The 18510-nt window shown below is 45.5% G+C and overlaps 1 protein-coding gene across 1 annotated transcript in view; it reads right to left on the bottom strand.

The window, feature by feature from the left end:
• The window catches only part of Inpp5b (inositol polyphosphate-5-phosphatase B), a 68322-nt gene that overhangs the window by 23932 nt on the left and 25880 nt on the right, over positions 1-18510 (bottom strand). The window contains 1 exon segment of the mRNA XM_052716556.1: positions 2759-2861. Coding sequence (XP_052572516.1) covers positions 2759-2861 — 103 coding nt within the window.

Consider the following 18510-nt stretch of genomic DNA (forward strand, 5'->3'; position numbering starts at 1 on the left):
GGCATGGAAAAGAAATATAAAGCTAGATATTCCCACACATTAGGACCTGTATCACAGAAGAATAAAGGAGTCCAAGTTAAACTTATTTGCTAATAACAAGTAATTAAGAGATTAAGTAACGTTACAACCTAAGAAACTCGTTGAAGATGTCTTAATGAACTAAAGCAGATAAGGCTCTGGAAGCCATTCCCAGCACTGACTAAATGACACGTGTGGCTGTTTGAATAAGAATAGCCCCAAGAGGCTCATATATTTGAATGTTTAGATACCAGGGAATGGCACTATATAGAAGGATTAGGAGATGTGGCTTTGTTGGAGTAGGTATGGTCCTGTTGGAGGAAGTATAACACTGGAGGTGGGCTTTGAGGTTTCAAAAGCCCATGCTGGCCCAGGCTCTCTTCCTGCAGCTGAGGGATCAGGATGTAACTCTCAGCTACTGCTCCAGCTCCATGCTCCCCACCATGATGATAGTGGACTAAACCTCTGAAACTGTACACAAGCCCCAATTAAATGCTTTCTTTTCTAGCAGCTGCTGTGGTCATGGCACTAGATCACTAAGACACCACATGGGTATTTATAGCACCACTGTTGCTTATATATCAATCAAGGTCAGGTAAGACTATACAGCGTGGTGGTTGATACACGTTAATCTCAGCACTAGGAAGCCAGAGCAGGCAGATCTCTGAGTTCAAGGCCATCCTCATCTATGCATCAAGTTCTAGACTAGCCAGAGCTACATAATAAGACCCTGTCTCAAGAAAAACAAGGGTGGGGATATGACGGGGAGATGGCTCAGTGGTTCAGAGTTGCTCTTGTGGAGAAACCAAGTTCAGTTGGTGGCTCACACCTATCTGTAATGTCCAGTTCCAGACATCGGTGCTCTCTTCTAACCTGAGGGTATCAGATACATGTGCGACACATACACACAGGCAAAACACTCATTTACATAAAATAAATCCTTTAAAAAAATTTTAAAGCTCGATTTGGTGGCGCACACCTTTGATCCCAGCACTCAGGAGGCAGAGCCAGGCGGATCTCTGTGAGTTCGAGGCCAGCCTGGTCTTCAAAGCGAGTTCCAGGAAAGGCGCAAAGCTACACAGAGAAACCCTGTCTTGAAAAATCAAAAAATAAATAAATAAATAAATAGATAGATAGATAGATAGATAAATAAATAAAGAAGAAGAAGAATATATAACATGCATACCAAAATGGTTTGAGAATGGTGGATTCCCGAATGCATTCAAATTTGGTGACTGCTCATTGTTGCTTAAGGTGTGACTAAAATATTGACCAAAAGGTAAGTATTTTATCTTGCCCATATCATTCTACTTATCATCAGTGGGAAGCACTAGAAAACACACTAAATATAATGTGTATAATGAGAGAGGGGTAAAGAAAAAATAAGTGTTTTCCTAGTCAGAAAAGTGTAAAAAGAATGTGTGGGGGGGGTGGAATCAAACATTTTCAGTTTCTTGTATTTTTGCTTGTTTTTTTAAAACAGAATTTTGCTGTGTAGAGTAATGGCCTGTAACTCACTCTGTAGACCAGGCTGGCCTCGAACTCACAGATATCCGCCTGCCTCTGCCTCCTGAGTGCTGGGGTTAAAGGCGTGCGCCACCACTGTCTGGCTTCAATTTTTTAAACCATCTATTTGTTTGTGTGCACACACTGGCCAGAAGAGGGCGCCAGATCTCCCCCTCCATCACTGTCTAGTCCTTCAGGCAGGCTGGAACAGCTTTCTCCCTGAACCTGGGGCTTCTGTTTGCTAAGCTAGGGTGGAAGTCAGCAAGTCCCAATGACCCTCCTATTTCCATGCCTCATCCTCCTGTCCTGGGACCTGGATTACAAACATGTGTTCACTGAACAGCTGGTTTGTTACTCAGGTGTTCGGATCCGGACTCTGGCTCTCACAACTGCATAGTAAGTGCTCTAAACTGCCAAAGTATCTCTCTAGACCTTTTTCTAAATCTCTACAGGAGATTTAGAATGTTCACAAGTTCAAGTTTAAGTGCCTTATTTTAAAAAAAAAAATAACACAGATTCTGGGAATCTGAACTCAGGTCCTCAAGTTACTGAGACAAAGCTTTATCTACTGAGCCATCTTCTCTACCCAACCTATGAAGTGTCTCTCTCTCTCCCTCTCTCTCTCTCTCTCTCTCTCTCTCTCTGTTTCCTCTTTCTTTTTTCTTCTTCTCTTTCTTTTTAATGGTTTTTCGGACACAGGGTTTCTCTGTGTTGCCCTGGCTGGCCTGGAACTCACAGAGATCCACCTGCCTCTGCTTGAGTGCTGGGATTAAAGGCATGCCCCACCACCGCTTAGCATCTCTTTTCCTTAAGATTTATTTTATTATTTTTAAGTATGTGTGTGTGTCCACAGGGTTAGGTACATATGAGCACAACTCCCAGAAGAGAGCATCAGATCCCTGGAGCCATGCAGTTGCTGGGATCAGACCTGGGTTCTCCGTAAAATCAGACAATGATCTTAACTGCTGAGCCATCTCTCCACCCACTTACGTAATTTCTTATCACCTGAGTCTCCTTAGCTCTGAAACAGTAAAGTACGAAACTCTGATGTAAACAACAGTCCCTGCAAGAGGCTGCAGCTTGGCATACCCAGTGAGAGAGCTGTGTCACGCACATTAGGACCATTTCTCAGGCTTCAGCTACTTGGAACAACTTACGTTATACACAGCGGGGGTAATTCTCTGGTGAATACAGTCTCACTCGTAAGAGATACAAACGAAGGGAGGGGTGTTACCTTGTGAGGGAGTTTTCTGGTTTCTCCAGACACCTGGCCCCAGAGCTTTGGTCCATAAGCAGGCCTCTCCCATTTGGTCTCGAGCTGTCCAAGTTAGAGCCACCTGAGGAGGAGAAGGAATTAAAGCATACTAGTGAGATTGAGTGCACAGACCACAGCTTCTCAGATGGTAGCCGCGGAATCACTGGCAGTCTACATCCTGCTTGGAAACTCTGCAAGCCCACGCTGGCCCACGGGTGCAGTCGCACAGGCCATGTACAGAGGCGGAAAGGTAGCTCACCCGGATGGCTTTGCTGCCGATGATAAAGCTGTTCTAGTCACTCCATCCCCTTTCTAGGAACGCAAGGTACAGAGAAAGTAACACGAAACCCAGAAATCTGTTTTGTCAAGTTCTTCATTTTCTTCTTTTTGGTTTTTTTTTTCTCTCTCTCCTTTTTTTTTTTTTTTTTTTTTTACTGTGTTTGGGGGTGTGGGGGGAATGCCAGAAGACAACAAGCCTTCCTTAACTGGCACGTTTTTTTCTCAGGCCTGGAGTCCCCACACTGAGCTAGGCTGGCTGGCCAGCAAGTGCCACAGATCCGCTTGTCTCTGCCTCCCCATTCCTGAGATACAAGAGCACACCACCTGACCCGGCTGTTAAATGGGTTCTGAGGATCGAACTCAGGTCCTTGCTCCAGTACAGCAATTTAGCGGTGGAAGCATCTCCCCAGCACTCCTTTTTGTTGTCGTTTGTTGTGGAATAATCTTTTGTACACTGTGATGATGTGTCTTTGACAAGGCACCTTCTGATTGGTTTAATAAAAATCTAAACGCCCACTAGCTAGGCAGGAGGTACAGGTGGAAGACCCAGCCAGAAGAAGGGCACCAGTGGACAAGAAGAAATAGACATGCAAGAAAAGAGGTAAAAGCCACAAGTCACATGGCAACACACAGATGAATAGAAATGGGTTAAGTTATAAGAGCTAGTTAGAAACAAGCCTAAGCTATCAGCCACGCTTTCATAATTAATAAGTCTCTGTGCATTTATTTGGGAGCAGGCTGGCAGGACAGAAATATCCACCTGTTGTTTTTGAGATGGGATCTTATGATCTCAGGCTGGCCTCAAACTCACTACATGCCAAGGCTGGCTTTGAACTCCTGATCCTCCTGCTTCTACCTCCCAAATACTAGGACTACAGACATGTAGCTCTACAGGCATGCCCAAGAATGCTTGCTTATTTGTTTTGAGACAAGGTATCACAGTGAAGCTTAGGTTGTCCTCAAACTCATGGCACTCCTCCTGCCTCATACATCTACAGTGCTGGGACGACAGATGATCTTTTATTATCTGCTGACGTTGACAAGCCATCTAACCTCTCTTTTTTGTGTGTTTTGTTTTCTTGTTGTTGTCTGCTTTTCAAGACAGGGTTTCTCTGTGTAGCTCTGGCTGTCCTGGAACTAGCTCTGTAGACCAGGCTGGCCTTAAACTCAGAGATCTGCCTGCCTTTGCCTCGAAAGTGCTGGGGTTAAAGGCGTGCACCACCACCACCCAGCCATCCAACCTCTCTTGATCTCAGTAATCAGTCCTGTCCTGCCTTCTGTGCAGGTTTACTATAGAGATCAAATGGGCTGACAAGTGTGCAAACGATTTAATAACCACACAACACATTAAAAGGTAGAAGATTGTGATCCTAGTATGTTTTGCTGGTAAGACTGAGGCTCCAAATATGAGAAAGGCAAAGATCTGAGATCTATGGCTGGAAAAGGTCAAAGTGATCTGAAATGGTAAGTGCTGGTCATCAATAACAAACAGTTCAAAAACCAAAGGGTAAGAAGAAATATTTGGAAGGGACTTGTTAAAGCAATATAAATGTAAAAAGAAAAATTAGCCAGGCGGTTAAAAAAGGCCGTTAAAGCACACACCTTTAATCCCAGCACTGGGAGGCAGAGGCAGGCGGATCTCTGAGTTCCAGGACAGCCAGGGCTACCCAGATAAACCTTGTCTCAAAAAAAACAAAAAAAGCCAACTAACCAAACCAAAAAAAAAAAAAAGAAAAGAAAAGAAAAATTAGGGGTTGACAAGATGGCTCAGCAGTTAAAAGCACATACTGCTCTAGCATAGAACCAGACTTGAGTTCCCACAAAGGTGGTTCACAATCGCAGCTGTAACTATAACTCCAGCTCCAGAGGATCCTATGTCTCTGGCCTCAGAGAGCAAGGACACTCACCTGTACATGTCCATACTCAACATACACAAATATGCATAATTAAAAATACTAAAGATAAATCTTTTAAAAGAAAGAAAATTGGCTGGGTATAGTAGTGCACAACTTTAATCCCAGCATTCAGGAGACAGAGGCAGGTGAATCTTGGTGAATTCAAGGCCAGCCTAGTCTCTCTAGAGAGTTCCAGGCCTGACAAGGCAATATAGTGAGATCTTATGTTAAACAAACAATCAAATAAACAAAAAACTAAGGTGGAGGGACTGGGCAGGTAACTCAGTGTGTAACAACACTTGTGGGATTATCTTTTTGTACACTATGAAGATGTGCCTCTGTCAAGGAACCTTCTGATTGGTTTAATAGAGCTGAATGGCCAATACCTAGGCAGGAGAGGATAGGTGGGACTTCTGGGAAAAGAGAGGAACTTGGGCCGGGCGGTGGTGACGCACGCCTTTAATCCCAGCACTAGGGAGGCAGAGCCAGGAGAATCTTTGTGAGTTCGAGGCCAGCCTGGTTTAGAGAGCAAGAGCGCAAAGCTACACAGAGAAACCCTGTCTCAAAACAAAAACAAAAACAAAAAACAAGAGAGGAACTTGGGGTAGGGGGGATCAGAGAGGCAGGGATTCACCAGTGAGACTCAGAGGAAGTCAGACATATAGGAGAGGTAACAAGCCACATAGCAGAACATGGATTAATACACATGGGTTAATTTAAGTTTTGAGAGCTAGTTGGGAACAAGCCTAAGCTAAGGCCAAGCTTTCGTAATTAACAAAAAGTCTCTGTGTCATTATTCGGGAGATGGTGGTCCGAAGAAAGACCAGCTACACAACACTTGCTCTGCAACCATGAAAAACCTGGGGCACTCTGCCACCAAAACAACTGAATGGACCAGCTAGGCATAGTGACACATGCCTGAGGACACTGATGTAGTAGGATTGCAAGTTAAAGGCCGATCATCTACTTATCAAGACCTAGTCTCACTCAAAACAAACAAAATATAAGCCCTGGACCAGTGAGATGGCTCAGTGGGTAAAGGTACCTGCTGCCAAGCCTGACAGTGGAGTTCAGTCCCCAGAACCCACATGATAAAAGGAGAGAACCCATTCCTACAAATTGCTGACCTCTACACACATGCTAGGCACACACAATCACCTGTAACTCCAATTCCAGCTATGCTGCTGGCCTCCCAGGGCACCTACAAACACATGTCATATACTCACACATACACACATATACATATGATTGAAATTTAAATGAAGAAAAAGAATATTCCCATAGGGTTGGTGATGTAGCTCAGTTAGGAGAGTGCTTGTCTAGCATGCCTGAAGCCCTGGGTTCAATCCCTAGCACTATATAAGCTGCGTATGGTAATTTAAAATAATCCTAAGTGGAGGCTAGAGGGTCAGAAGTTCAAAATCACCCTCAACTACACAGTGAGTCTAGGATACATGAGACCCTTTCTCAAAGGAAAAGAAAAAGGGACTAGAGAGATGGCTCAGTGGTTAAGAGCGGTAGCTGCTCTTCCAGAGGACCCAGGTTCAATTCCCAACACCCACATGGCAGCTTACAACTGTCTGTAATCCAGCTCAAAGTGATTTGACACCCTTATATAGACATAAATGCAGGCAAAGCACCAATGCACAAAATAAAAAAAATTTTTAAAAAACTGCCACCCACTCCATATACACATATTCCTTTGCTGTCATCTGAGAACCAAGAACATATCAAAAGCAATAAGCACACTTGATGTGAGACCTTAGCTTCTAACACTATTTTCCAATACGAGGCTCCTGAGAAGTCTGGTTATTTGGGGGCTGAGAAAGGAAATACACAAAATGGACCTGAAATACCCAACAGCGCTAGAAAGTAGGAGAGTGCTAAAAATATGTAAATAAATAATAAATAACCACTGGGATGATAAAACAAACGAGAAGACATAACTCTCCCCAGGAGAATTCCAAATAACTCACATAGCAGCTCCCTCCCGCTTCTGAGAGGAAGCTAACTCCATACTGCTCAGGGTGTGCAGAGTGACTTCCTTCCAAATGATGAAGCATGCAGAGGAGGAGAATCAAAGCTTTGTGGGCAGAAATGTGCCAGGCACTTCCTCAGCCAGGTGGTCAAGGTTCAGCTGCGATAAGTCACGTTGATCACCTATACCCTTGACACATAGACTGTTCCCTCCCTCGACAGGGGCCTAGGCTAAGGAGAAAGGGAGTGCTCCTAAGAGCTGTCAAAGTCATCAAAAACAAAGAAAGACTGAGAAACTGTCACACATCAGAGGAAACTAAGGGGACACATGACAGTTCAATGTCAGGGGGTCCTGAATGGGACTATGGGCAGTGAAAGTCATGAGGTAAAAATCCAAGGAAATCTGAGTATGGACTTTGGTTAATAATAATTGTCAACGCCAGGCAGTGGTGGCACATGCCTTTAATCCCAGCACTCAGGAGGCAGAGCCAGGCAGATCTCTGTGAGTTCAAGGCCAGACTGATCTGTAGGAGTTCCATGACAGCCAGAGCTACACAGAGAAACCTTGCCTTGAAAAACAAAACAAACAAACAGAGACCAGAAGCCCAAACAAATGTGCCATCACTAGTGCAGGATGGTGACACAGGGGGCTGGCGTGAGTAAGGTTAGGAAAAGTCTCCGTACTGTTTTCAAAGAGAAAGAAAGCTGTCCTGACAAACGTGGTCGCACATACTTTGATCCCAGCACTCAGGAGGCAGAGGCAGGAGGATCTCTGAGTTCCAGGACAGCCAGGGCTATAGAGAAACCCCATCGGAAAGAAGACAAAGTAAAGTTCTAAAATGTAAGAGATTTTAGTATTGGGAGCTGAGATGAAAACCCTGTGGAAGGCTCATCTCTACCCAGCCTCTGCTCTTGTCTTTTCAACCTTCTGCAGTCCAGCCTTGTCTCTAATCTCCCATTACCCGCTGCTTACGGTAATGGACAAGCCTGTGGCCCAGTCTGCAGCTGTGTCCACTTTCACCTCCCTGAAGTAAGCCCTGATGGATGTCACTGCTTCCTTTGGGAACTAGTCCTTGGGGGTTCCTCCCTCTAACACCCATGCCCTAAGCAAGGCATCTCTTCCCTCACTGTTCTCTTCCTCGGACCCTACCACAATGGCCTCAGGGTTTCATTTTTTATTTCTTTTCAAATGTGAGTGCTGGAGATTCTGCACACTTTTACCTACTGAGACATCTCCCCAGCTCTAGTTTCAGGATTTAAAAACCTAAATCTCTCTCTCTCTCTCTCTCTCTCTCTCTCTCTCTCTCTCTCTCTCTCTCTCTCTCTCTCTCTCTCTCTCTCAGGTTGTTTTATTGCCTATACGTATGTATGTGCACCACCTGTGTGCCTGATGCCCAAGGAGGTCAGAAGGTAGCATAGAATCTCCTGGAACTAGAGTTACAAACAGTTGTGAGGACCATGTGGGTGCTGGGAACTGAACCTGGGTCCTCTGCAAGAGCAGCCAGTGCTCTTAACCTCTGGGCCTTCTCTCTAGCACCTCCACATGGGTCTCTTGCTACATAAGTGCAAATGAGCACAGGAGAGCAAACCAGGAGTGAGGCTCCATGGACCACTTTAAGAGCATGGGGGACTGTCAGCTTTGCTCAGAGCTCGATAAGGAAAATGGAGACACACCACCCAGTGAGGAGGCTCAGTAGGGAAAGGTGCTTGACACCAAGTCTAATCCCCAGGACCCACATGATGAAGGAGAGAACTAACTCCTCCTAACTGTCCTCCAAATGGCCTCGAACTCATAAAGATCCACTTGCCTCTGCCTCCCGAGTGCTAGGAACAAAAAGAACATGTCAACAAGCAGGCGGTGGTGGTGGCACACACACCTATAATCCCAGCACTCAGGAGGCAGAGGCAGGAGGAGCTCTGAGTTCCAGGCCAGCCTGGTTTACAGAGTGAGTTCCAGGACAGCCAGGGCTACACAGAGAAACGCTGTCTTGAAAACAAAAACAAACAAAGAAACCAACAAACAAACAAAGAGGTAGGCAGATCTCTGTGAGTTCAAGACCTGCCAGGTCAATACAGTGAGTTCCAGGACAGCCAGAGCAATGGCTATGTAAAGAGACCCTGCTTCAAAGACAGATTTAAAAAGAAAAACAGATGTGGGAGAATGTCCCACCCACCAAGGAGACTACTGAGCAGGAAAAGCAGAGTGAAGTTTTCTCAATACCTTAAGAGTCTTCATCTACATCGTCTGAAACCCCTGGAGGAAAAGCCACAAATAATAAAGTACACTGTGAACCCAGGGACTCTGCATGATCCATTGACCTGTGGGTCTCAGGAGCCCAGTCAGACTGCTCCAGTTTGCCCTGGGATACTACGGAACACTGTGGGATTAATGAAAATAAAACTTGCCTCATGGCATACAAATAAACCATCAACTAAACAAATTCTCAGCTTCGCATTTCTGCTCTCCACCTTCCACCTGATTTCCAGTTCCTACACTCACATCCTGGTCTCCTCTTCACATTCCAGTAAAAACGGCACCAGCACTCAACCAGCCGGTCAGAGTATAAAACTCACTGTCCCTGGGCTCGGCAGCACATGCCTGTGATCCCAGCACTGGGTGGGCCGAGGAAGACCGGCCTCGAGTTTGAGATCATCCTAGGCTACAGTAAAACTGTGTCTTGACAAAACAGGAAAACAAGAGCATTCAGGGCTCCCACGAGCAGGGTGGGACACACCTATAACCTCAGCACTTGGGAGACCACTGCTGCTCATGCAGAGCGAGCTACCTGGAGAGAACTGACCTAAAACAAGCAAACACACACCCCAAGGCCTGATCTTGACTCTGCCTTTTCCACACTCACATGTACACTCAATTCATTGGCAACTGAAGCCAAGCGAGTTCTGCCTTTGAAACCATGTCAGTTCTCTCATCAAGACTACAGCAGCAGCTTCCTGTGTGTGCGCCTCCTTACGTAAGGCCTATTGTTAGTTTTCCAGAGCAGCCACAGTAAACCTTAAAGTGTATTAGATGACGTCATTTCTCTGCTTACAATTTTCAAACTGCTTCCCACCACACTGAAAATAAAAGCCACCCGCAGAAGGCCCCACCCTGAGTCTGATGCCTCTGGGACCCCACACATTCTCACCCAGCCCTGTTTCCTCTTCACTGTTCCCAGAACATGTCAAGCTCACTGCCATAGCAGGGGCTTTCCTCTTGTTGGTCCCTCTGTCTGGGATTCACTTCCTCCTGATACCCACATTGCTCACTCCTCGGCCATCCAGATGTTAGAAGCTCACACTGACACTCAGTGGGAGCCCCCCACGCTCCACATATCTCTTTATCTGTACTCTAGAAGCTCCTAAATCTCCTCAGTTCATAGCACCCTACTGTCAAAACACGTATTTATTTATTGTGGGACCCACATGTGCCACAGTATGCTTGTGGAGGTCAGAGGACACGTTGAAGGAGTTGGTCTCCCCTTCTACCATGCGGGTCCTGGATGAAGCTCGGGTGGTCAGGCTTGGAGGTACGCATCTTCACCCACTGAGCCCGTCTTTTCACGTCAAAAAAATACTCACCAGTGAGTTCCAGGCCAGCCTGGTCTACAGAGTGAGTTATCCCAGGACAGCTAGAGTTACATAATAGAGAGACCTTGTCTCAAAACCCAAACACAGGGTTGGGGATTTAGCTCAGTGGTAGAGCGCTTGCCTAGCAAGCGCAAGGCCCTGGGTTCGATCCTCAGCTCCAGAAAAAAAAAACCCAAACACAACAACAAAAATTACCCAGTGGATCTAGCTATGAGTGGTGGCATACACTCAAATTACGGCATTTGGAGGATGAAGAGGGAGGATTATCCTGAATTCAAGGTTAGCCTGAGCTACAGAATAAGTTCCTGTTTAAACCAAAACAAAACAAACAAACAAAATAGATAAAAAGGGCTGAGGATCTATAACTTGCTGGTAGGGCCCTTGCCTAACATATATGAGGCCCTAGGTTCAATTCCCCAGGAACAAAATACACACACACATACACACACACACACACACACACACACACTCACACACACACACACACACACATATGCTTGGATTAAAGGCTAATCTTCCTTTTAATCATGTTTGTATGTGGGTCTATGTAAGAGTATGTGTACCTGAGAGTGGGTGTCCATGAAGGCCAGAAGAGAGCATTGGGTCCAATGTGCACCCAACAAAGAGGCCAAGAACCAAACTCTGCCCTCTGCAAGAGTAGTAAGCATTTGACCTCTGAGCCATCCCCCCCTCCTTTCATCCCCCTCCCTTTTTGACTTTTGAGACAGAATCTTGCTATTTAGCTCAGGCTGACCTTAAACTTCCAGCGATCTCCCAACCTCAGCTTCCCAGGTCCTGGGATTGCAAGCCACCATGGCCAGTTTCAAAAAAAAAAAATTTTTTTTTTTTGTTGGTTTTTCCAGACAGGGTTTTTCTGTGGAACAGTACCGGCCATCCTGGAACTCACTCTGTAGATCAGGCTGTCCTTGAACTCACAGAGATCTGCCTACTTCTGTGTCCTGAGTGCTGGGATTAAAGGTGTACGCCATCACCACCCCACCAGTTTCAATTTTTTTGAGTGCCAGCCTGATGCTCACAAATTGAAAATTCCACACCACGAAACATTATTTCATGCATGCACCTGCACTCAAACACAAGCATGTACACACACTTACACACAAACATGTACCTTTGGCTTATGTACAAGCTATATATAAATGTCATGTTTACACTTGGGCAGCATCTCCATGATAAATTTTATTATGTAGAAGCAAATCTAAAAACAACAAAACAAAAAAAAACAATTCCACACCCCCAAACCCTTCAGGCCCCAACATTTTGATAAGGGGATGCTTACTCACCCTACTTACTTGTTCTTAATCACAAAACCACCACCCCCACAAGAAGAGTCACATCACAAGGAACACAGCACCATCTCCTGTTGAAACTGTCAACTTCCTTGAGCTGCAAGTTACCTGGTATTTACAGACCTGTGTTCTCATCCAAAATCGTGCACTCCCACCATGTCCCTGTGTCCATATTTAGTCCCGGGAGCTTCAGGAAAGCTCAGGAAGCACATCTAACATCTAAAAGACTTTCCTCTTGGGCACTGGGGAATGACTCAGTCAGTAAAGGGCAGCTAAGCAAGCATGGGGACCTGAGTTCAGATCCCAGCACACACACTAGTTTGGCATTGGGGTACACTCCTCTGAAACCCTAACAAGAGCATGGGGAGTGGATGGGAGACAAAGACAGGCCGATCCCTAGAGTTAGAGTTCATCGCCACCAGTTAGCGCAACTGATGAGCTCCAGGCTTAGTGAGACCCTATCTCAAAAAACGGGCAGAGGGGGCCAGTGAGACGGCTCTGCTTGCAGCTGGAAAATGTTCTGAGTTCTATCACCGCTCCCAAGTGAAGATGGAAGGAGAGAACTAACTCCACAAAGTCATTCTGACATCCACACACATGCCAGGGTGTGCACACGTGCACTAATAATAAACATAATTTTAAAAATAAGAGAGCTGGGGCTGGAGAGATGGCTCAGAGGTTAAGAGCACTGGCTGCTCTTCCAGAGGTCCTGAGTTCAATTCTCAGCAACCACATGGTGGCTCACAACCATCTATAGTGAGATCTGGTGCCCTCTTCTGGCCTGCAGTGGTATGTGTAGACAGAACACTGTACATAATAACTCTTAAAAAAAAAAACTATTAAAAAAAAATAAGAGAGCTGGATGCTGGGTGGTGGTGGCGCACACCTTTAATCCCAGCATTCTGGAGGCAGAGGCAGGTGAATCCCTGTGAGTTCAAGGCCAGCCTGGACTACAGAGTGAGTTCCAGAACAACCAGAGCTACATAGTGAGACCTAGTCTCAAAAAACCTAAATAAATAAGTGAAAAGAAATAAAAATAAGATAGAGAGCAATTGATAGAGGCACCCTATCTTGACCTCTGGCTTCATATGCATGTGCATGTGCACACACATATATACCACAGCCACACACACCCTAAATCAACTTAAAAAGGTTTCCCTATTAGTACTACCGTCATTTGATATCAAGTCATCTTATCACACACTATCAGGCTTTGGTAGCTCAGCCGACAGCTTGTATGCTAGGTCCCACCCCAGCACTTCGTGAAACTGCATGAAGATGCTCTCATAAAAACAACAAAAGATTTGTAATCACTCATTTATACCAGACACCGGGTGCCACTCCCACTAAAAGATACACCTGGGGAGGCAGGGCTGGCTCCCCCTGGGCTACTCCTTGAGCTGTAAAAAGGTGCTGGTGTGGAGCAGGAATGAAAGCATCAGGGAACTGAAGTGGAAGGCCTACTCCACCACCACCACCTTCCTGTGTAAATGACAAGTCACTTCCTGCTCTGGGTCTTCCTTTCTTGATCTTGACATAGGGACATTAACATGACCAGCTGGAAACTGTCAAGATGGAGCTCTGTTACGGGCAGAGGCACTGGGGCTTCTCAGCCTAAGGAGCTGTGACTACGATGTCGGTGCACTCCAAGGCCCCTTAGCGTGCTCTGCCCTGAGGTGGGGGTAGTGTGCTGTGCAAGCTGCCTTGCACTGCTCCACCTTGCCAGGCCTCTCCGTGGGACAGAGCATCCTCATGCTGACGATGAAGCACCATTGGGGGATTTCCAGGCATGAGCAGTACTCGGAACCTTTTCTCCCCGGGATCTGGCATGGAGGCTGGTTGTCAACTGCATTTACTACTCTTCCTCTCTGGCCACAGCTTCCCCACTTCCTCTCTGCCCCTCTCCAGCCTCAGCCCTCCAATCCTTTGTCACTCAGTCCAAAAGGTGACAAGATTTTTCCTTCCTTCTTGTGGTAAGTTACCAGGTCTAGGAATATTATTCTTATTGACTTATTTATTTAGAAATAGGAGCTTACTATGTAATCCTGGCTGTCCTGGAACTTCCTATGTAGACCAGGCTGACCCCAAATTCAGAGATCCACCAGCCTCTGCCTCTGGAGTGCTAGGATTAAAGACGTGCGCAGCATCAGGCTCTCTTGAATATTTTTATATTAACCCTCTTCTGCATCCCCATGGCCATGCCTTAGCTTCAGCCTTGATTTCTGCAAAGCTCACACTTGCATTCACCACCTCCAACCCATTGAATCGACAGTTGGAAGAAAGCATCATTCTCAGCAGGTCATTTATGTGTAAAGTCCCTCAACAACTTGGTCACCTTTGAAATAAAACCTGAACATCTGTGTATTAGCACATCCAAAGTCCTCTATAAACAACCCAGACTGCCTCTCCAGCTGCACTTCCCACCCTCATCCCCGCCTCTCCAAGACCTCAATCCACTCACACTATTTACCTTTTTGCCATAACCCTGACCCTGTGTATATCTAAGCCCACCCGCCAATTCCATCAACACCAGGTAAGCCACACACACCCTTCAGCTCCAAGGTCCAACTCAGAACCATCACCTCCATAAAACCACCTCTGGTCCTCTCCTTCTACCCTCTTATTCCACTTACTTCTCCTCCTCCATACACCCCTCCCTTAGGTCTTTTCTTTCCCCCTTTATTACTGGGAGGAAGTCAGAGGACAATTCTGTAGAGATGGTTCTTTCCTCCCACCTTCTGTGGGTTCTGGGGATAAAATTCAGGTTCCTGCACTTGCACAGTAAGCGCACAGTATCTGCTGAGCCAGCTTGTCAGCACTCTTTTTAATTAGTTCTTAAAGTCTTTCTCTGTGTGCATGTATGTGTGTGTATGTAGGTCAGAGGATGACTTTGGGAGTTGGTTCTCTCCTCTGTCACTTGGGTCTCAGGGACTGAACTCAGGTCATTAGGTATGGCAGCAAGTGCCTTTATCTGCTGAGCCACCTCTATAGCCCAACTTTGAGGGTTTTTGTTGTGTTTTTTTTTTAAGATTTACATTTATCTATCTATCTAATCTATCTATCTATCTATCTATCTATCTATCTATCTATCTATCTATCCACTATTTATTTATTTTCAAGGCAGGGTCTTTCTATGTATCCCTGACTGTGCAAAAGTGCACAATGTATACTAGGCTGGCCTTGAACTCCCAAAGATCTACCTGCCTCTACCTCCCAAGTGCTGAGACTAAAGGCATGTGCCACCACACCCAAACTTAAAGATTTCCTCCTTTAATTTTTAAAAATTATTTTTTATATATGAGTGTTTGCCAGTACCATATGTATGCCTGGTGCCTGCCAAGGCCAAAAGGGGCATCAGGTCCCCTAGAATTGGGGTACAAATGACTGGAGATATCACGTGGCTGCTGGGAGATGAAGCCAGGTCCTCTATAGTCAGTACTCTTAACGGCTGAGCCGTCTCTCTAGTCCCAAGATTTATTTTATTTTTAGGTGTGTGTGTGTGTGTGTGTGTGTGTGTGTGTGTGTGTGAGAGAGAGAGAGAGAGAGAGAGAGAGAGAGAGAGAGAATAGAGAGAATATGTACATGTGAGTACAGGTGCCTGAGGGGCCCAGAAGAGGGCATCGATCCCCAGGAGCCAGAGTAATAGGTGGTAATGAGCTGTCTGTGGGTGCCAGGAACTGAACTTGGGGCACCCCTCCAGCACCCTATGTCTTCTGAGACAGGGACTTGCTGTACAGCCCAGGCTAGCCTCACACTTACCAAACCTGCTGCCTCTGCCTTCCAGTGTCTGGGATCCCAGCACACCCAGCTCACGGTGCTTGCATCCCAGCAGAGCCCTAAATGGCTCAGGGGTCTTAGATGTCTCGCCTCTCCAGCCAGACCACAGGCGTCTCGGGAGAGGACATGGGACTCTTGTCCTGCATCCCAGGCTTGCCATAACAAGTGCTGCTGCATACTTGGCAGTTGATAATGAATACTAAACAAAACAGTCTCAATCTTCTCCTCATTGGGGCCATTTCTCAGGGGTGATCTCTGAATGCATTCCTGATGACTACCTGTCATGCCTACACTTGGAGTCATTTCCTACTGACAGCCTACCTAAATTGGTCAGTCCTAACAACTGCATTCAGCTTGATCTGGGTGTGGAGAAGTATAGAATGTTTTTTTCTTTTTTTAAAATTCTGACTCTGAATTCACATCTTAAAAAAAGAACAACAAAAACCAACAATCTTCCCACACAAACCTTGCCTAACAGATAATGTTGCCTTTTAAAGCTTCTTCTTAGCCCAAATAGCAGTATAGCCAAACACAGACCCACAGAACCTGGCTTCAAAACCTCCAAGCCCAGTGTATATTGGAACTCAGAATTTGGGGCACTCTAGGATGATGAGACATTACCTACACCATTGCGGTAAAACTCCCAGTAGAAGTGAGGCATAGTACAACTTATGAATAGCAACACTTGGATAAATAAAGTCTATAAATAGACTCATATCGGTAAAAGGAAGTTTCACTGCCAAATCTAGCTCGAGCCAAACAAAACTTCTTTACAGCCCTCAAAGCTTTGGGGAGTTAGAAGCGCTGATGAAACATTGAAGATGGTGGTGATGAGTGTGGCCGGCTATATCACCATGTGCTAGAAAGGATTGTGAATCTATGTTCACACATACGGCATAACCAACACCCATGTGTACACAACACATGCATATCGCTACGGTTTGGATGCAGCTTGTCCACAAGGCTTCTCTGGAAGGTTAGTCTTCAGTTAGCAATGCTGAGTGGTAGTGGAACCTCTAAAAGCTGAGGCTCTGAGGTGATCTGGTCAACTGGGGATGCTAGTCTCAGGAGAGATTAAGGTTGTTTCTGTGGACACCAGTTAGTCACCTCAATAGCAAGTCCTTACAGAAAGAACAACCCTCCAGGCAGTGAGATCTCTGTGAGTTCAAGGACAGTCTGATCTACAAAGAGAGTTCCAGGACAGGCAGGGCTGCACAGAGAAACCCTACCTGGGGGGGTGGGGGGTGGGTAACAAAACAAAACAAAAACCCTAGTCCTTAAATCCTTCTGGCTTCACAGTGTGGCCTCTTCCACACACACTACCACACACCGTGAACAAACTTGGACCTTTAGCCTCCAAAATTGTAAGAAGAAACATCTAAAAATAATTTTAACTAAAAAGTATAATTATACCATTTCCCCCATCCCTTTCCTCTCTCCAAACCTTCCCACACAACCCCTTTTCCTTCTCTCTTTCAAACTCATAGCCCATTTTTTAAATTTTTCTTTATACATTATACAGCTTCAGGGTTTTTCGAGTTTGTTGTTATTGTTTTCTGAGACAAGGTTTCTCTATGTAGCCCTGTCTGGTCTGGAGCTCAGTAAACAGACCAGGCTAGCCTCAAACTTAAATATCTACCTGCCTCTACCTCCTGAGCAAGTGCTGGGATTAAAGATGTGCATCATCACAGCCAGCCAGGAATTGTTTAAAGTATCAGAAAATAAAGATCTATAAACGTAAAGAAAATCTGGGGGCTGAAGAGATGACTCAGTGGTTGGCTGTTCTTCCAAAGGACCCAGGTTCAATTCCCAGCACCCACATGGCAGCTCACAACTATCTATAAACCCAGTTTCAGGGGATCTGACATCCTCACACAAACATACATGCAGAAAAAACCCCAATGTACATTAAAAAAAAATACATAAATCTAAAAAAAAAGAGGCACCCTTTTATAGGCAAAACACCAATTCACATAAAATAATTACTAAATTAATTTAAAAAAGAAAACAAAAAAAGAAAGAAAATCTGGAAGGGTACACAGCAAATATCTAATAATGGTCATTTCACTGTGCTGATGTTTCTCTTTTTGCTTATTTCTGCTTTCTTTTTCATTTTGTTTTGGTTTTATTTTTGCAGTGGGCCTCATGTAGTCTAGGCTAGTCATAAACTCACTACGTAGAAGAGAATGACTTTGAACTTCTGATCATCTTGCCTTCACCCACTGACAGCTGTGGCGACAGGTGTGTGCCCCTCTGGCCAGTCAGTTGACACAGGGCTGTGGGTCAAACCTCTGGCTGTGTGCACATGAGGCAAGCGCCCCACCATTGCGCCACATCTCCAGCCCTAATCTGTGGTTTTCTTCTTCCATAAAGACACAGGCTTTAGAGTCAGAAACTTAGGTTCAACTGCCTCTGACTGTGTGTGACCTAGAACAAGCTATCTAACCTGCAGCCTCTGTTTCCTCGGCTGAAGAAAATCAACCGCATTTTCCTCCTACGGTATGTCTTTTTCCATAGTTAACTTGAAGCCATCCTTCACTCAGCAGCCCAGGTGCTCTAGAAGTCAAATGAGGCCTGGAGAAGGCCCCAAACTACAAAATGAGGATGACAGACGAGGCCCCAAGGCCTGTTTCAAACACTTGATGCCGGGCCTACCACTCATGTGGAGTCTGGGCTTTCATAGGAAAGTAAATTCATGTAAACTTAAACCCGAATCAAAATACCCTATTCTGGGCTTGTAAGATGGCTCAGATGGGTAAAGCACTCACCATACAAGCCTGATGACCTGAGTTCAATCCCTGGGACCCATATACAGGTAGAAGGAGAGAACTGACTCCATAATGTTGTCCTCTGACCTCTACAGGCACACTGACACACCATACCCACCCCCACACACATAAATTAATAT

Source organism: Peromyscus californicus, unplaced genomic scaffold (genome assembly GCF_007827085.1).
Source record: "Peromyscus californicus insignis strain IS unplaced genomic scaffold, ASM782708v3 Scaffold_5__1_contigs__length_169319896, whole genome shotgun sequence".
NCBI lineage: Eukaryota > Metazoa > Chordata > Mammalia > Rodentia > Cricetidae > Peromyscus > Peromyscus californicus.